General features: G+C 67.5%; 2 protein-coding genes across 15 annotated transcripts; both read right to left on the bottom strand.

Moving 5' to 3' along the window:
* Positions 1-3,589: 3,589 nt before the first annotated feature.
* On the bottom strand, positions 3,590-5,302 carry FAM174C (family with sequence similarity 174 member C). 2 transcript variants are annotated; one of them, XM_072722007.1, is made up of 3 exons: positions 4,847-5,302; positions 4,400-4,516; positions 3,590-3,918 (listed from the first exon to the last, which is right to left on the bottom strand). In XM_072722007.1, coding segments are annotated over exons 1-3 (426 nt in total). In that variant the 5' UTR covers positions 5,155-5,302; the 3' UTR covers positions 3,590-3,917. The 2 variants fall into 2 exon arrangements, with proteins under 2 accessions (XP_072578108.1, XP_025875057.2); XM_026019272.2 differs by having other exon boundaries at positions 3,590-3,963.
* Positions 5,303-5,871: 569 nt separating this feature from the next.
* Positions 5,872-18,588, bottom strand: CIRBP (cold inducible RNA binding protein). 13 transcript variants are annotated; one of them, XM_072721999.1, is made up of 9 exons: positions 10,648-10,759; positions 9,487-9,595; positions 9,299-9,405; positions 9,049-9,187; positions 8,876-8,957; positions 8,688-8,758; positions 7,005-8,288; positions 6,216-6,346; positions 5,872-6,035 (listed from the first exon to the last, which is right to left on the bottom strand). In XM_072721999.1, exons 2-7 carry the CDS (start codon positions 9,587-9,589, stop codon positions 8,272-8,274), a joined length of 519 nt encoding a protein of 172 aa, XP_072578100.1. In that variant the 5' UTR covers positions 9,590-9,595; positions 10,648-10,759; the 3' UTR covers positions 5,872-6,035; positions 6,216-6,346; positions 7,005-8,271. The 13 variants fall into 13 exon arrangements, with proteins under 13 accessions (XP_072578100.1, XP_072578096.1, XP_072578104.1 ...); XM_072721995.1 differs by lacking the exons at positions 7,005-8,288; positions 10,648-10,759 and adding an exon at positions 18,384-18,588 and having other exon boundaries at positions 9,487-9,607; XM_072722003.1 differs by lacking the exon at positions 7,005-8,288 and having other exon boundaries at positions 9,487-9,607; positions 10,648-10,764.
* Between the last annotated feature and the right edge of the window lie 373 nt (positions 18,589-18,961).

The following is an 18,961-nucleotide window of genomic DNA, read 5'->3' on the forward strand; positions in this document are numbered from 1 at the left end:
TCCAGACGTTCTGGCTCCGGAGTTTTGTCCTCTTACCACACGTCGCCAAGCCCCAGGGTTGCCCCAGGGGGCTCTGCAGAGGATGGTGGCCAGGGGAGGCCAGGAGGCCCACAGAGGCCCAGGACTGGCCCAGCATCACCTGGCAGGGCCTTCAAACTGACTCTCTGGATACCCCTGGAGGGAGGGCCTGGGTTCCAGCCACATGGGCCCTGCTCCACGCAGGCTGACCCAGCTGGCTCTCTGGAGGGCACAAGGGCGGTCGCTCCCAGTGGGGTCCCTTCTGGAGGACAGGACAGGCATGGAAGGAGGGCCAGCAGCCCAGGGGTGCCAGCATGCCCGGCCCAGTCCAGTGTCCTGCCTGACAAAGAGGGGCCTTCTGGGAGCTCCCTCTGTCCTCCTACTGGATGGGCCCTCACAGCTGGAGTTGGGGTCCCTTCCGTCAAACCCGGCAGGACCTGGACCTGCAGGGGGCAGGAGGAGCCCAGGCGGGCAGGGCACACCAGGCACAGGGGACTGCCCGGCAAAGGCCCCGCAATGGGTCTGCTCATTTGCATGCAGGGGCCACCAAGGCAAGAGCCGCCACTGCCGCTGCCTGAGCGGATTTGAGCTGAAGCTCTGTTTTCCTTCTGTTCTTGTCTCTCTCTCAAGGTCAGAGCCAGAGCAGGGACAGGAACAAAGGCGCGCGTCCCCCATTCAACCTCTCTGCGCCCGCCGGCCGCTCCTGGAGGAGGGGCTCTGGGGAGGGGAAGGCAGGGCAGCTCTGAGGCCTGGCCCCGGGCAAGGTGGGGGTGGGGGCACAGCACCAGCTGCCCAGCGCCCCTGGGGACTCCTGCCCTGCTGGGGGCCGCCTGGCACCTAAGAGGCCCTGTGCCCCCCAGGGCTGGCGGCCCTCCCAGCCTCCAGGCGCAGCCAGCAGGGGGTCAGCTGGGGCCAGGGGGCATTCTGGAGTAAGCTTCCCCTGGAGTCAAGAGTCAGCGATCAGGTTCCCTCTGGGGACAGGGGCCAGTCCTGGGTTCGAGGCTGAGGCAAGGTCAGAGGTCACTCGGGGTTGGCCGTCTGCCCCAGGCCCAGATCCAGAACAGATGGGGGGGTCTGTCCCTGTCCACCCTGGTCCTGGGGGTCGGCCCCAGACTTGGGGAGGGTCCTGTTCAGGCCAGGCCCAGACTTGGCTCCCAGCCTGTGTCTAGCACCCCCGGCGCCCTGGCCCAGCACCTGCCGCCTGCTGCCCACTGACCTGCAGACCAGCGCCCACCACCCGCAGCACGTCGCTTGCCACCCTGGCCCGCGGGGTGAGTCCCCCGGCTTGGGATCAGCGTCCGGCGCCCTTTTGCCTTCGAAGGCCACGGCGCCAGGGAGGAAGGTAGAACGATGCAGAAGTTCCTCGGTGAAAGATGAACCAGGCCCACCCCGCCTCCTGCCCCGGCTCTGGCAGAAGCCCCGGCTGGCCAGGGGGCGGGTGCGAAGACCCGGGGAGCCCGCAGAGGAGGCCCCTGCGATCCTGGGAGGACGCCCCGCTGCACCCCGGCCCGAGCCGGCGCCCAGGTCAGCCTGGCTGTAGGACACCCCTTTAAGGAGCCCGAGGCGCCAGCTCCCACCCACCTCGTTTCCCGGACGGACAAGTGAGGCCGGCTCGGGCAGGAGCCAGAAACCCCGACCCGGGCCCTGGCCGCGCCGTGTGTGCCGCCTGCCGCCGTGGGGAAGTGGGGTGCTGGGAGGGGCGAGGGTCCGTGCACCCCCAGCTGGCACGAGCTGGGGCTCCGCAGCAGGGGACAGCGCCGCCTGTCCTCTGTACATCCCATACGTGTGGCCACGTGCGTCGTGCACCGTGCCCACCTGAGTGCGGGAGGTGGAGGAAGGTGCTGGAAGCCCCCCGGGCCGCCTGCTCCCACGCAGGGGCCGGGCCCGCGGGGCCTTTCATCTCCAGCTGACAGGCGGCTCCCGGCTTTCAGCCGCTGAGGACGTCCCGCTAACCGCTCCCGCCGGGCGGAGGCTGCCGATCCGGGCCGCTGGGTGGGGCACCCCACGCAGCCCACGCTGCCCACAGGCTGGCTCAGCGCAGCCGGGCTGGGGCGGGGGCCACTGGTGCGTTCCCAGCTCCAGCTCCGGGTGGCAGAGCGCGGGGTCTCTCCTGACCTCATTAGGGTAATTAATGTGCCTTTTGAAGCTCAAAAAAACGCTCAGAGCTGCGGGAGCGGGACGCGGATCACGGGGCGAGAGCGCTGCGCACGGCGTCTGCTCGCCTGTTGAGAGCGCGTCCCCGTGGTTCGGAAGCAGAGACAGGGGACAGACTGGGGGACAGACGGAAACGCAGACCGAGTGAGAGAGGCCGGGCCAATGGATGGAGAAAAACCGTCGGGAGGCTCCGAGTCAGAAAGACACAAGGACAAAAATGCAGAGACAGAGACCCGCGGTGGGAACAGACGGAGGAAGAGCCCGAGTGGGCGGGTGTGACCTGTCCGGGTCTCCCAGGGGCTCTGGCTTCACTTTGAGCTTCCCCACAGAACCCACTGGACCCTGAGTGCAGACCCTCCCAAACAGCAGGGTGGGAGCAGCAGTCAGGGAGGACTTCCTGGAGGCACCAGCTGGCCAGCAGGAGAAAGGGGAAATGTAAGCAGACTCGGGGTGCAGAGGCCAACAGAGGTGCCGAGGGCAGCGACCCCAGCTGCAGAGGGCGCCCACCAGCTGGACGTGCGGGCGACGGCTTCTCTGCACCCCGGCAGCAGGCAGGGAGTGACACTCCCCGCAGGGCAGCGGGTGGGCCCGCGGGCTGACAGCAGCGCAGCCCCTGCCGGCCGCGGGGTCGAGGTGGCGGTCGGCTGAGCCTCTTGCCCCCGGGCTTGGACCGCCAGGCTCCAGCGGAGGAGGCGGCCACACCGCCCGCAGCCCCGGAGCCCCGCGGCCCGCAGGGAGGAGGCTGCGTGGCACAAGGCTGCCACCTGGTGGCTGCTCCTCACCGCGCCGCGGCTGCGCTGCGTCCGGCCAAGACCCTGGGGAGCCTCCAGGCGGAGCAGCCCCTCCCCCCAGACTCCCCACGACCGATCGCACGGAGGGTGGGGGGTGCCAGCCCAGAACCGCCACCTGTCCGGGAGCAGCAGCTCACGAGGGAACCAGGCCCACGGGGAAACCCATAAACTCGCGGGGGCTGGGAGCTCAGGTTCAGCGCAGCTCCCACAGGAGCGCTGTGGGGGCCTTGGGGGCACAGGAAGCTCCAGCCTCCCTCCACTATTGCCCCAGAGCTCAGTGGGAAACACCCCCAGGTGCCGGGTGGTGAGCAGGGTCAGGCGGGGTCACCGGGGGGGCGCAGCCTGGAGGGGCTCCAGGACGGCAAACGCAGGAGCTCCCCTGGGCTTTGGGGCACAGGCCGGCAACGCCTCTATCTAGGCGGGTGAGGCCAGGGCTTCCTCAGCTCCCCGTCTATCTTGGGGGTTCCTCACTGGACCCCTGGGGCAGCCAGGGACAAGCCCAAGGAAGCCCGGCTTGGTCACAGATGGGAGACTGAGGCACAGATGGAGCCCTGCTCTGTGGCGCACCCACGGCCTGTGTGTGGGTCGGCGCACCGGGTGGGGCCTGTGCAGAGTCGAGGTCCAGCTACCGAGCCACTGCTGCCTTTATTGTCACCAGCACAGCGGGACAGCTCCCAGACAGCTCCCAGACAGGTCCCTCGGCCCGCCCCGTCCCCTGCAGAAGTAGAGTGACCCAGGCCACAGTCCCCCAGTCTCTGAGGCCGTGTGAGGCTTCCGGCGCCTCTGATTTGCACGCAGCATCCTGCACGGCGGCGTCCGGGTGAAGGGCCGGCGCTCTGGGAGTCTGCAGCGAAGCCAGCAGGAGGATCAGCGGGTGCCGCACGCCCCCGAGCCCGTTCCGCCGCTTGTCCTCTCCCTGGGGCTTCTGGAAAGGCCGCCTCCTGGACCGGAGCATCTGGGGGTGAAGGTGGGGTGAGACCCCGCGGTGCCTGGGGCTCCCCTGCCAGTGACCAGCAGAGACCTGCGCTGTCCAGCGTCCCCTGGAGTCCGCCAGGTCCCCCTCCCCAGCCCGCGGGGCCCCACCAGACCGCGCCAGGCAGGGGGTTCCCGGATGGCACCAGCGCCGCCCCCGCGGGCCCGGCAGGTCAGAGCAGCGCCCCGCCCGGTGTCCCCGCCTCCCGGCCTCCCGGCCTCCCGGCCTCCGAGCCTGCGCCCTGTCCCGGAGGGCGGCTCGCGACTGCTCGGGCCGCTGCTGCCTCCGAGCCTCCTCCCCGCCGGGCACAGGGCCCGAGCCCGGGCCAGCCCCTCGGCGGCCCCACGACACTGTCCCCGACACTCATCCTGGCCTCCGGGTGGGCCGGGGCAGGCCTCGGGGGCTGGCGGCCCCGCCCCCGACACGCCCGGTTCCCGGGGGCCTGCAGCGAGGGCCGCGCTACCATCTCAGATTCCGGGTCTCGAAGACGATCTCCTCGTCGCTGTCCAGCGACGCCATGTCCGTGGGGTCGTCGGTGTTGGCCAGGAGGCCGTACCTCCTCCGCTGCGGCTTCTTCAACCTGCAGGCGGCCGCGGCGAGCTCAGGGCCGGCGTCGGGTGCGGCCACCCCGCCGGCTCCCCGGCTCCCCGCCGGCCGTCCCAGCCCCCCGCGCCCCCCGCGCCCCCCGCGCCCTCCGCGCCAGCGACCCCGGCGCCGCTCGGCCCCTCCCCGGGCCCCGCAGAACCGAGGCGGCGCGCGGCCTGCGCGGGGTGACGCGGGGCCGCCGACCCGGAGGGAGGGGCCGCGCCCGGGGTCCCCCCCACGCCCCGGCCGCGGCGCCCCGGGGGCGGGGCCCGGCGCCGCCACGTGAGGCGGGAGGCGCGCGAGGACTGGCCGGCCGCCGCCGCACCTGAGCGCCCGGATGAGGAAGTAGAGCGCGGCCAGGCCGCTGAGGCCCGTGAGCACGTAGAAGAGGCGCAGCAGCGAGGAGCCCGGCGAGCCCGGCGGCCGCGCGTGCGTGCTGTTGTGCGGCGAGCCCGGCTGGCTCCCGTTCGTCACGGCGGGCGACGGCGACAGCGTGGCCTGCACCGGGCGCGGCGACGGGGGCGCGGCCTCCGGGGCTCCGCACAGCAGCGCCGACAGCAGCAGCAGCAGCAGCGGCAGCAGCAGCGGCGGCGGCGGCGACGGCAGCACCAGCACCAGCACGCGCGGCCCCATGGCCCGGCGGAAGCGGAGCCTGCGCCCCGCCCCCCGCGCCCGTCACTCAGCGGCGCGGGGGCGGCCCCGGCCAATGGCCCGCGGGGGCGGGGCCTAGCGCTCGCGGAGCCCCGCCCCCCGCCGAGCGGATCCTCGGGCGCTTCCGGGCGGGGCCCACAGGCGCTGTGGCCGCCGGCTGCGCGCGCACCCCGGGCTTCCCCCGCCCGCGGACCGGGGCCGCCGGGCGCCCTCCGCTCCTCCCTGTGGCTAGCACGGTGGGGTCCGAGGCCGCCCCCACCCGTGGGAGGACTCGGGGCTCCCTGCTGCCGCCGCCACCCTCCCCGCCCTACTGAGAGTGGAGGGGAGTGGCCCAGGACTAAGGCATCCCAACCAAGGGTCAGCCCCAATGCTCTGCACCCCAGAACCCGGCAGGAGGCAACCAAACCCAGAACGCAAGCTCAGGCAACACAAGATGGGAGACTGGGGGGCACTCTGCCAAGACCCTGGAAGAGAGGTGCCCACCTGACATGAAGCGGCCTGGGGTCCACCACCATCTCTCAGCCTCACTGCCCATCAAAACCTACAACCACTGCCCAAGGAGACAACAAAGTGACCAGGTGGTCCTGGCTTGGGTCCAGCTTGTGCCCTGAACAGAGGCCAGAGAAAGGCTTTCTCTAGCAGACAACTCCCCACCCCAAACACCCCACAGTCGCACCCCAAGCCAAACTCAGACTTCTGTGTGGACACACCAGCACTTTATTCAAATCCAACTTCCAGGTCCTGCTACCAACGAGGGGGAGAATCAGGGGGAGAACCAGATACGTGTGGTGCCAACTGCCACACACCTGTCCTCCCGGAGCATCGTGAATCCGTGCACCTCAGCCTCCCCAGTGAAGTACCTGCTGGAAGACAAGAAGCAGGGGTGGCGTAAAGGAGAGCTGGTACCAGCAGAGGGCCCCAGAACGCAGCCTCCAGCTGGTGTCACAGTAGAGCAGGAGACCAGGAAAGGAGAACCCACTGGGTGGGCCAGGCACTGTCAGGGCCAAAGGGCCTCAAAGCACCCACCCCATGATAGCACTTACAGGTAGCATGGTGAGGACAGATAGCCGTGCCTCTGGCTCTGGCTTCCAGGTGAAGTTCCTCCTGGGACAGGGACCCCAGGTCATCGCTGCTCTCTGGCCACCCTTCCAAGTCACACTGGCTTCCCTTCAACCTGCCAAAGCAAAGAAGCGTTACGCCCAGTGTCCCAGCCACAGCTCGTGTCTGCCCCTCCCCACCTCCCCTGAAACCATCCACAGCTCCTAGGAGGGTCTCAAGCTAGTCATCGGGGCCATCCTGGCAGAGGCCCCGTCCCAGGCTGGCGTGCCCAGGGTGGGCCTGCGCCTTTCAGATGGGCCAGGCCACGTTCCACCCTTAAGCAGAGCCAGCTACCCAATTGGGATGGAGCTGCTTAGAGAAGAGCGTGGGCTCTGGGAAAAACTCATGGCGGCAACAGACATCAGAGAAAGCTAGTGAGGAGCCTGAGGTAAGGAGGTCTGGAAAAGACGGTCAATTGATGAACAAAAATTCCAAAAGGCAGGGCGTTCGGTGGTCTCCAATCCTGCTTACGGATCGAAACTACTCTTGAGGCGTGACTGCCCAGGCCGCTCGCCTGGCTGCAGGCGGGGAAAGGCCAACGGCCGAGGTCTGACTTTAGTGCTAGCTTGATTTAAAATACAAAAAACAAAAAAAAAAAAAAAAAAAAAAAAACAAAAAGAAAAGAAAAATGGAGAAGGAAAAACAGTCAAAGGAACATTCCCCAGGTACATAACTTTACTTTCAAATGAGCTCTTGACAAGAGGAGGGATGCGGACACGAGCAAAAGGAGTTACCTCGAATTACAGGGCTATTTCCACATATGAGCTAGCCAAGGGAGCAGCTTGCGTCTCAGAGGTTTCTGTTGGGCGCACAACACTTCTGTCCTCCGAGGGGCTGCAGCTTCCATAGGCTAGCGGTGAAAGCTCAGAACTTGTAAAGCAACAGCAGAGCTAGCTAACGAGCCGGTCATCCTGTGGTCGCCCAGGGACACTGCCTGCTGTCCACTCTCTGGCCGACTTCTGAACTAAGGCGGTCCGGGTCAGCGTCACGTGCCCGAGTGTCCACCGCCCCTGCTAAGCTGCCCACCCCGTCACCCACCTTCTCACCTGACCGGGACCAATGGCAGTCGGCTGTCACAAGGGGCCCGGCAAGCGTCCGTCTATCCTGCCTTCCCTGTCTAGCTCTGCAAGGGCCTCAGGCAGGACCCGCAGACCGCCTTCTCTAACTGCTCTCTGCTCAGTTCCGACTGCCTCGAACCCGTAGCAGGGAGTGTGTTGTGCAATGAAAGGGAATTGTCAGAGCAAGGTTCATTTCAGACGGTCTTTTAATCGGCTTCGTAAAGCCAAAGAAAACTGCGTACAAGAATTCCTTAACCACTTCAAATACAACATCAATGGGATATGCATACGTCTTCCAGTAAAAAAGGACAATATAAATAAACATTTTCAAGAACCTCTTGAGGGGACGTCTGCAAGTCTACTGTGGGTCATACACAGCACAGAAGGGCCGCACAGGCCAGGCCCAGGGCAGCCAGGGCACCTCTGCTACTACTGCCCCAGGATGGGTCCTACCACGCTACACTCAGAAACGTTACACAGAGTTGGAAAAAAGCCACAGCTTGCTCAGCTTCCGACAAAAAGCGGATTCAGAGTCCGTTCAATCTTAAGAGAAGTGAATTGGGGCACCCAACTTCACGGGCCTGACCCCACTAAAAAGAGAAACAAAAAAGGCAACACAACCAAAACCAAAACCCACGCAACCCCCAATGATTTCCTAAAAAACTTATGGCTCATGGTAAAAACAAAAAAGGAAAATCTGAAGTGCTCTTCAAAACGTTTTTAAAACCCTTAAAAACAGCGCTTCTTTAAAAAGGAAAAGTCTAGTAATGAGGCCATCTGGGGGTCAGAAGCAGTCAGGCTGTGTTTGACAAGATCAGAACCGATAAGACTACAAAAGTGGGGTACAAGGAGGTGTGTTCACTACACATTAACGATTCAGCGAAGCTCCCAAAATCTTTAAATATACAGCCATTGGAAGGACGATCTTGAGCAGGAAGGATTTTTACTCGTTGTGTGTAGCTGAGAACAAGAAGCAGGTACAGTGTAAAGGCACTGAAGCACGCGACAAGATGCAGCATACCACGCCCGGGTCCAGACCTAGAGGGCTTGGCCCCGCAGCCTGGGGAGTAACCAACCCCCCCCAACAGCAGAGGGCAGGGCGGCGGGCCGGCGGCCGCACATGCACTGATGCTGGCTGCTCAGGGGGGCCCTCACTCTCCCTTTCCTTCTTTGTCAGTCTGCTTTTGCCTTTACATTTGGTGGTAGAAACCGCTGCTGGCACAGACACCGAGAGGGCAGTCTCGTCCCTCACGGGCCAGCACAATGACAAAGTCTGAGCGTCGCTCGCGGAGGGCGCCAAGGCTTACTGAGCTCCCACCGCAAGCCCCGGCAGCACGGTGCCCTTGGAGCGTGACTTACCGTAACTGTCGTAGCTGTCTCTGTAGGACCCGCCCGAGCTCCGGTCACCATAGCCACCACCTTGACTCCGGCTGCAAGAAAGACACTTCAAGCTACTCACACCAGCTGCTACAACAGAGCCGCCTTGCCCTGCGCCGGCATCCAGCGAGAAGCCTCCCGCACACCCCGGGCAGGACCTTGGCTGTCACCTGCTGTAGTAGTCTCTGGAGCCTCCATAGCCCCCACTCCTGGACTCAAACCGGCTCCCCCCATAGCCTCGGTCCCCTCCTCCTGCAGAGAGGGACAAAGAGTGATCACTGTGGCTACCAGCCATGTCCCCACCATGTCCCTAAGGGCCAAAGGCCCTGAGCATAGCACTCACCTCTGGAGAATCCACGGCCCCGGCCCCGGCCCCCTCGGAAGAAGCCACGGCCCCCAGCAGAGCCGCCTCGATACCCGCGGGATCGGTTGTCAGACGACTTCCCAGCCTGGTCTACCCGGATCTGTCGCCCGTCCACAGACTGGAAACCAGAGATTTGCACGGGTTGGGATTTGCACGCCCTCCCTCAGGGATGTGGGGTTCCCGCACTGCAAACCCGGATCTCCTGCACCTGACAGCAGCAGCCCCTCACCTTCCCGTTCATGGCCATCATGGCATCCTTGGCATCGTCGATGTTCTCAAAGGTGACGAACCCGAAGCCCCGTGATCGCTGGGTCTCCCTGTCTTTCACGACCACCACTGCACAGGAGAGATCTGCAGTCTGCACTCAGTCCTCCCCACGGGCAGCCTGCGCCGCCCCCCGCCCAGCACCAGCCTCACCTTCAGAGATCTGTCCGTATTTTGAGAAAACCTGCTCCAGCGACTGCTCATTGGTATCAAAACTGAGCCCTCCAACGAAGAGCTTGCCTTCATCTGATGCCATGGTGGCCTGCAGCAAACACTGTTGAAATCCTCACTGAGATCCTCTGGGGGCTTCACCGCCCAGTCCCCGTCCCTGTCCCCATCCCCGTCCCCGCAGCCCCTCACAGAAAGGACGCTGGCTTGCTGGGGGAAGGCTGGCAGGCCCTCACTGCCCTCTCTGCCCCCCCTCCACCTCTTGCCCCTACTCTGCATGGCCCAGCTCCGCCCCCACACTGGGGGCTCCCCGAGGGCGGGAGCCCGGCTCTGCAGCACCCCTCAGTGCCGCCCTGGCCGTGGGGCCCCGCAGCTTCAGCCAGGCCGAGGGCCGCAGGGACGTGTACGGCCGGCGTCGGCCTCCGTCACCGGCGGGGCACACATCGGGTGTCCCCCTTCGTGAGCAGGGGCCTAGAGCCCACCCTGACCACCGGGGCGTGGAGGGGCAAGTGCTTGGTCCACAGTGTAGGGCGCCTGTGAGGGCTGGGGGGCTGGGCACTGGGCGCGGGGCAGCCCGGGGCCTCGACCTGGAGCCCGGCACGTGGGGCGGGTGCCAACTCGGGCCGACTCTGTACGGGCTGGGGGAGGCCCCGCCGCAGAGCTCCGGAAACGGGCCAGAGCGCACTGCGGACTGCGCCACTCGGATCCTAGCTCGGGGGACTCGGAGGGCGCCGGAACTGCGCTGCCCTCGCGCGACTGCAGCGGGGAACCGGGAGCGGCGGCCCAGGCCACGCAACGTGGCCCCGCCCACCGCCGCGCGCATGCGCCCCGCGCACGCCCTGCGCCACTCCATCCGGGCACCCGGCACTCCCGCCATTTCGCTGGGCGCAGCCTCGCGCTCGCAGCCGCCATTTTGCGGTGGCGTCCCGCTCGCGGAGGGCCAGACCCGAGGGAAAGACGCCCTCCGGACACAGCTTGGCCCGGTGTCCCGCTGCCCATCCGCCGCCGGCGGGGCGGACTCCACCCCGGGCCCGCCCCGGCACCGCCCCCTCCCAGGGGCGTGCCGCCGCCGTCCCGCCTCCTCCGGCCGGCCGCAGGCCGCTCGCCGCCCCGGGCCCGCGGAACCGGCGCCGCCAGGGCCCTCACCACTGAGTCGGGAAGGTCCCTGGCGCAGGCGGGAACAAGGCGCAGCACAACGAGCCAAGCCTCCTAACGCGCGAGTGAGGGGGGGCCGCCGAGCGCCCGGCCTTATGTACGCCGCCGCGGGTCCCCGCCCCCTGCCCCGCGCCAGCCAATCCGTGGGCTCGGCAGCCGCAGCCGCACTTCATATTCATGAGTCGGGGGCTGGGCCTGCCCTGGCTCCGCCTCCCTCGCGCGCTCGCGGCCGCCGGGAGCGCTAATTGGCGGGCACGCGCCCTGCCCGCGACCAGGGGGCGGGGCCGGCGCGCGGCGGGGCGGGGCTGACCCACTTCCGCACGCCCGCCCCCAGCTCCCCTCCAGGCCCGCGGCGGGGAACAAAGGGGCCTCTGGCTGCTGCGGGCCCAAACCTGACGGAGATTCCCCTGGTGCTGCTCCAACTCCGACCTGTGCTGTGCCCCGGCAGTCGCCGCCAACCCCCGCCGGAGCCCCCGCACCCCAACAGCTTTCTGATAGACTTGCGCACATCACCGACCTTCAGGCTCCTGAACACACCACTTCGTGTCGTCGGCCTCGAGGCCCACGCAAACCCCATGAGTGAGACAACCCCACGTGCATGGACCCCAGTATTCGCCAACTCTGGGGCACCCCAATTTGGTGCAGCCTGCTTTGCCTACAAGCCTCCACCAGCACCTACACCTCATTTCCACCCCGACCCTGACTTCTCCGGGCTTGGTGTGGTGCTCACACCCCACACTCACCTAGACACACACTTCTGTACTTTCCAGCTCTAGACAGCAGGCGGACCCCACTCTGGGCACCCAACCTCACCCCTGGGGCCAGCACTGCGCCCCAACATTTGTCTCACCCTTGGCCTCCCCTTCAGCAGGTGCTCCTGCCTGCTGCCCGCACACAGCTGTGCTGGCTAACGGCTCAGTACCCACCGTGGGGCGAGCCATGCTCTCTCCTTCCCCCGTGGCTTTTTCCTGTTTGGGGTTTCCAAGATCTCTAGTATCAGGAGAACCAGCTTTGTGGGGACCCCGACTCCCACGATTGCTCCCGGGGAGTCCCAAGGCCACCATCTGCCCCCGCTGTGCAGGCTTTGCTTTACGTCGCCTCCCGTGGCCCTGGAACCCCTCTGTGGGGTGGAAAAAACGAATGCAGAAGGGTTCTGCACGCCGGAGCCCTGCTCTAGAAAGTCTGCAGAGGGCAGACCCTATGCAGAAGACTTGGGGGTGTTTGGGAGTAGAGACCTCCAGGCCCACCAGAGACTTCAGACTTACTCCCACCCCAGGGGCGTCTGGCTGACAAAGCAAGGGCCACAGGCACAGACACGGTCTCCAGTGACCGGATCAGTGGGATGGCCTGAGCTCAGGAGCCCCCTCCCCCAGAGCAGCTCATGACTCACGGCCACCCCCTCTGCACCTCACCACCCCGTGCCACCCCTCCCTTACGACTCCCGTCACAGGCGGCCTGCTGCTGCGTCAGCCTCTCACGCAGGGTGGTTATTAAAAGGAGCCGAAAGAGACCTCAGCTCCCAGCTCCCTGTGCCTCCCGAAGCCGCGGGGGCGTGGGGGGGTGGGCGGTGCTGCCGGAGGTGAGCTGGGGCCAGGTAAGCGCCCCGGAGCGCCTCCCCGCCACCCTCCCGTGTGCTCCGAGCTCCAGCCCGGCCCGCCGTCCCTGCAGCCGGTGGCCCAGCAGCATCCCGGCCCCGCCGCCGCGGCTCGCACTTCCCAGGCGGCTTCCCCTGGTTTTGTGAAGCGCTCGCCCCGCTCCTTCATTCATTCCCTCATCCCGCCAGCACACGCTGATTAAACGTTTACTACGATCCCGGGGCTGGTGCTGGGTACCGGCCTCCGAGCGTACCCACGGCTGTCCCGGGGTCCGGAAAGGACCCCGACCTGGGGGCACCTGTCGCGAGGTGCGTCTGCTCTGGGCATTGTGTGCAAACCTGTGCTTGCGTGTCTGGCGCCTTGCCTGTCTCCCTACCTGCGGTCCCCGTGGTCCCCTGCACCTGTGGGTGCGCGTGGGGCGCTCTCGGGGGTCTGGGACCACCTCCCCTCCACCGCGGCCGCGACCGCCGCGCCCCGCTCTCCCCGCGGACACGAGGGGGCGCTGCGGCCTCGCTGTCACCAGCCGGGGGCTCCGGTCCCGCCGCGCGCTCCAGCGTGGGACGGGGTCCTGTCCCGCCCCCAGGCCCGACCCTGCGCCGCAGCCCAGCCGCCGGCACGGGTGGGAGGCGGGGGTGCTTGGGGAGGAAGGGGAGGAAGGGGAGGATGGGGCTCAAAATAGCCGCGGGCCCGGGACAGGCTGCTATTCGCGGCCTGGACGCGCCGCGCTCGCCGCCTGCCCGGCGGGACGGGGATTAGGCCGGGACGTCCCGGCCGGCGCGCTCCGGGTCGAGCCACGTCTCGCAGGGCGGCCCCGGCCCGCCCGCCCCTCCCCCCGGCGCCCCCCGCGCCCTCCCGCCGGCCGGGCCCCTGGACGCCGGGTCCTCCCCCGACCCTGGCTAATGACCGGGCGGGAGGCGGTAATGAGCGTCTGGGCCCCGGACGGGCGTTGGCCGGGATGAAAGGCGCGTGTGTGGGGGGGAACCCTCAGGCCGCGTAATTATCGCCCCCTCCCGGTGGCGGGGCGGGGGCCGGGCCGTGCACCTGGCGGCCTCCCGGCGGGGGCGCGCACTGGGGCCGTCCTGGCAGCGACGCCGGCCCGCCCGGTCCAAAGCCGGAGGGCCCAGAGCCAGGGTGGGGGAAGCGGAGCCCGGATGAGTGTGCGCGTTGCCAGGTGTGGTGCACATGTGTGCGGGCGAGCTGGGGAGTCGTGGGTAAACAGACACAAGGACTGCTGGGGACTGTGCTGTGTGGACGCCAAAGTGGGGCCGTGTGCACGGCAGGCACACGTCCGCGTGCATGTGTGCGCCCTCGAAAACATGTCTGCGTGGCGCTCCAAGTGCAAGGGCGCAAGGGGCTTGTACACAGACCCCAAAGCGTGTGCACGAGGGATGTGGATGTGGGATCAGTCACAGACAGGCTGGGTGTGTGTGACCTGCAACAGAGCCTCTGTGCCTGTGGTTGGTGGCATGACTCATGCCTCCTGGGGTGGGCACAAGTGCTACGTGTCGGCAGTGGCCAGGGTCTCCCAGGGCACAGGACAGCTGCAGGAGGCCAGAACCCGGCAGGAGAGTTACACCGCCCCCCACCCTATTCCTACCTGCAGGAGGAGGTGGGGGGCCTCCGAGGTCTCCAGGAGGCCCCAGGTGGCCACCAACAGTGGACCCAGGAAACTCAGCTGTTCGCCACCCCGTGAGCTAACGGGAGTGCACCTGGTGCCAGCGGCCCTCCTGTTCCTAGGACAGGGGCTCCACAGCCCAGGACAGTGTGCAGGACTGGGGTTGAGGCTCCCCGTGGGTGGAGGCCCTGGGAATGTGGAGGCCGCCGCTCCTCTGCCCCTGCCCAGGCTCCTATCCCGGGACTGCCAAGGCCAGGCAGCGCCCGGTTGGTGCTGGTGACCGCATGTGGCAGACTGGGAGTGGGGCCCGGGACACACACAGACACGCGCTGTGCGCTTGCGGCCCACCTGGGTTAGGCCAGAAGCCTGTGGGAATCCGGGCCTGCGTGGGGTTGCACGTTTGCTTTGCGGTACTCGGGGTGCTCCAGGACCCCCCACGGTGACCCCTTCGCTTCTACTGAGGGACACGGAGGCACGTGTGGTGCTAAGTGCGCAGAGGGGCAAGCAGACACCCGGCGCATCGTACAACATAGAGCAGATGCCCGTGGAGTGCCAGAGCGGGCACAAAGCCCGTGTGCTGACAACCCCGCGGCTCGCCTTGGCCGGGGCTGGGGCCACAACCCCCAGGGTTTTGAGACTGGGCAAGGGCTGAGGCTCACTGCCCCCCACCCCCGGGGGAGGAGGAGCTGTCCTCCACAAGTGTCCTATCCACTCACTTGACCTTGGCCCCACTCTTGAGATGTCACCGGTACAAAGGCTCCCTGCAGGCAGCAGGAGGGACAGAGGGACCCCCTCCTGGGGTCGTGGTATCTCCACGGCAACACTGGAGTGGCCCCAATGGAGACCGCCCCCCTCCCCTCTGGCAGTTGCGGGGGCTGGGAGAGGACAGCCTGCTGGATGGAGGCGGGTTCCGGCGGCCCGCACGGGCACCCACAGTACAAGCGTGGGTGCCCCGGCTGCCGGGCTCGGAACATCTCTCCCCTGGGTCAGTGCCGGCCAGGCGCCCTGCTGCGCTGCCGGGCCCCTCTCTGGGGTCAGGTGCTTATCTGAGAAGTGGGCGCAGCAGCAGCACTTCCTGGGGTCAGGACACCCTGACGCAGGGGTGTCACCCAGGGACAGGGGCACCCCGAAGAGGCACCTGGGGTTCTTTGGTCTTTTTTATGAAAATGGTCTGAGGGATCCCTGGGTGGCGCAGCGGTTTGGCGCCTGCCTTTGGCTCAGGGTGCGATCCTGGAGACTCGGGATCAAATCCCACATCGGGCTCCCAGTGCATGGAGCCTGCTTCTCCCTCTGCCTGGGTCTCTGCCTCTCTCTTTCTCTCTCTGTGACTATCATAAATAAATAAAAATTAAAAAAAAAAAAAAAAGAAAATGGTCTGATGCTCCCGTCCCTTTCTTCAGGGTCTCAATGGGGATGGAGCAGTGGAGGCACAGCCCACCTGTCCACGCCCCAGACCAGCAGGTCTCTGCCCCTCGGGTGGGCCTGGGGCCCCGAGGGCACGTGGGCAGCCTGTGGCCGGAGCAGTGGGCTGTGTTTGGGGGAGGGTGCTGCCTTGGGTGAGAAGTCTCTGAGGATCTGAGCGCCTGCCCCTGCCGGGTGCGACTTTCAATTTTGCGGTTTTCTTGAGGGAGGTCTCGGTCCAGGGTGAGAATGGGGGTGCCATTGTTTTGAGAGTCACACTGTTGACTGAGGTTGTGGTGGCATCCAGGTGTGAGCTGGGGCCAGTGTGGGTGTCCGCGGGTGTTTGCGTATGGGGGGCCGTGTGTGGCAGAGCCAGGAACCTGGCTTTCCCGGGGGATCCACATCTACCCCTTCACTGTTGAGGGGTGCACTTCTCCTGAGCGTGGGCGGGAGGGCGGGCTGGTGGCTGCAAGGGGCCCCGTGTGGGAGTCGGGCTTGCGCTCGTTCTCTCACAGGCCTGTGGGCAGTGTCTGGGGGGGTGGGGCGTGTGCGGCTCGGCTGTAGCCAGCTGCCCAGAGCCGAGGCTCCCCAGGCCTGCGGGCGGCCCCGCCCACATTCCAGAGCAGTTAGGGGGTGCCCCCTACAGCCCCTGCCCGCGCCCCGACCTCTGACCCAGCCTGAGCCCACTCCCTGCATCCTGGGCACCCGCCGCTGCAGCAGCTGGCTCCAGGGAGGGGCGGCCAGGCGGGGGTGGAGGCTGGAATGTGTGCCGGGGGTGAGGGAGGGGGCCCCCAGAGAGGGGGCGGAGTCGGGGGGATAGAGACCCAGATAGAGAGAGCCCGAGAAAATGAGTAAGCCCAGAGGAAAAGAGAACAGGCCAGAGGCAGGAGGCGCAGACACAGGGGAGAGAAGTCGAGGCAGCAAGCCAGGGTCAGGGGACCCAGGAGGGCAGTCACTGGCGCAGGGCCCCAGGTGACAGCAGCCCCACCCCCACGCCGGGCCGGGCTGCTCACCTGTCCCAGGTCACACCAGAGGCTGCCAGTCCCCTGCCCTCCCAGGGCTGGGCAGCCGTGGGTGGGGCTGGAGTCAAGACTCCCGGGCTGGGCCCCAGCACCCTGGGCTGTGGCTTGGTAACTCCCATTCCCAAGGTGCCCGGAGAGGGAGAGGTAGGCGGGTCCCACTTGGCGCGGTGGGGGCGGCTGTGCCTCAGGCACCCGCCGGGTGCTGGGGGTGCGGGAGCTGGCCCCGATGGCACCGCGCACGGCCGTGTCCCCAGCGCCCCTCGCCGGAGGCCCTGATCCTGGCCTTTGGCATCCCAAAACCGTGGGGTCAGCCCCAGTTACCCATTTGGCCACCCCCGGGGACTCTGGCCTCAAGCAGAAAACAGTGACCCCAGTGACCTTGTCCTGCTGGCCAGCTGTGTCGTCCTCCAGGAGCACTGCCCACCTGGCCTCAGGCCTCCAGACCAGCCTCCCCCCTTTGGCAGCCGGCCCGACCCTGCACTGGGGGGGCGCCCTTCGGGCCTGCGCGCTCCCCACCCCGCGGAGCCTGCTCCTGTTCCCCGTGACGGCTGCCTGCCCTCAGTGGACTCCTGGTCACAGCAAAACTCGCCCCCCCTCCGAACCCCCAGCTTCCTGCAGCCCCCTCGGCACCCCCCTCCCCGCTAGGAACCCGAGGCCCCCCTCGGACAACGCCCCGGCTTCCCGTCCTCGGGCCTCGCGTCCACGCCCAGGCTGAAGGCCCAGCCGCCGCCCCCCTGGCTGTCGGGGCCTCCGCTGGCCCCTCCTGCCCCTCCTCCCCGGGGGCCGTTGTCCATCGCAGCCGCACACTTGGGGCATCGCCCCTTTCGGGGCCTCGCCTCCGCCCTGCCCTCCCCCAGCTGAGCTCGCAGCCCCCATGCACCTGCTCGGCGTCTCCAGGCCGGGGTGCGCGCGCTCCCCCCTAGGGGCACCCCTTCCCTCCTGCAACGCTCTGCAGACTCCTATTCCTGGGGCCACGGCTCGGCCGAGCGCTGTCCCCCGCCCGGGGTGCAGGGCTCCCCCAGCCCGGAGGTCGCGTCACCGAGCCCAGGAGGCGGGGGCAGCAGACAATGCCTGGACGGGGAAGGAGGGGTGCGAACGGAGGCGCCGGGCGGGGGTCCACGTGCGGCGCCCCCCGCTACGCCCCCTCTTCCGTCCGGGCGCTGCCGAGCCGTCAGACCCTCGGCGCGCCTCCCGCCCCCAAATTTGCAGACGCGCGGCCGCAGGGAGGGGGCCGCCCGCCTCCGCGCCGCGCCTGCGCACTCGGCCGGCCCGGCGCAGCCCCGCCCCCGGCGCCCAGGCCGCGCTGTGATTGGCGCGCGCGCGGGAGCGACGGGCGCGACCACCAGTGAGGCGCCCCCCGCTGGGCGGGGCCTGGGCCCCCCGACGCGCGGCCGGGGGCGAGCGGGGCGCCCTCCCCACGGTGACGTCAGGCTCGTTTCGCGGCGCGTTGCCGTGGAAACCGCGATTCCATTCCTGCGGGTTTCCGGGGGCCACCCCCTCCCATTCAGCTTTTTCCTCAATGGGAGGAGGGGGCGGCGCAGGGCAGACACCGCCCCCTGCGATCTCCGCAGCCTCTGCCCTCGCCGGGCCTCAGTTTACCTTTATTTCTCGTGGCCTGGCTGCGGGCCCTCCTGGCCGTGGCTCGCTCGGGCCGGGCGCCCTGCCCTGGCTACGTGTGTGCGCTGCAGGCCCCGTGGGGGAGGAGGCCGCGGACCGCAGCCCCCACCGGGTGTCGCCCCCTCCTGGGACCCCAGGGCAGGGCCGCGACCCTTGGACTCCGGGCCAGGCGCCAGTCAGCGCCCAGCGGGTGGGTTCCCGGCAGCAGGGCACTTGCCCCCTGCCCTGCAGCGCGCACAGCCCCGATTGAGCCTGTGATTCAGCGGCTGCCTCAGTTGACACCTGCTGCCACATCCCCCACCCAGCCCTGTGGAATCACCTGGGCGCAGCCCTCCGCCCTGACCGACCCCAGGGGCAGCTGCGTGGGCGGAAGTTTCCACCTGAGCTGTCCCGCCCACACCTCCAACCTGTGGCCGTTGACTTTGAGGTCTGGAGGGATCGGCCTGATGGGGTGTGGGGGTGGGGGGGACATCCTACCTTCCCGTGGGCGCCTGCGATGATTCCGGGGTGACTGGGCCTCCGGGAGACGCTCCCCGGACATGGGCAGGCAAGGGCTTGGGCCATCAGTGGTCCGCCGGGAGGGGGTGTCCACCGATTTAACAAACACCCCGATCCTCTAGGGCAAGTGATGTTTCTCCCTGGGCTTGGGGTTTCCTCATCCATTAGGTGAGACCTTAACTAGTTCTCTCAGGTGGCAGGACATGGGAAATGATGCTGTTATTGTCCTGTCCCTGCCCAGCCCTGACGTGGATGAGGGTGGGACCCCAGAGGATGTGCCCCCGGCCCGACCCTTGGGAAGATGCCAATTGAGGAAGTACCCAGGCAGAGCAAGGGCAGCCAGGACACGGGTGTTCCTGCACAGGGCATGGCCCGGACAAAGGCCTGGAGGCTTGATGCATGACCGTCAGGGCTGGGCAGTGCTGGAATGCAAGGCCAGGGTGAGGCCAGAGAGGGGTGAGAGTTCACCCGAGGCTGGGACGGCGAGGCCAGAGAGGCCTTGAGCGCAAGCCCCAGGCCCTGGGGGATCGCTGGTTTCTGCTAGAGCTTCTGGAGGC

This window comes from Vulpes vulpes, chromosome 9 (assembly GCF_048418805.1).
Source record: "Vulpes vulpes isolate BD-2025 chromosome 9, VulVul3, whole genome shotgun sequence".
Taxonomy (NCBI): domain Eukaryota; kingdom Metazoa; phylum Chordata; class Mammalia; order Carnivora; family Canidae; genus Vulpes; species Vulpes vulpes.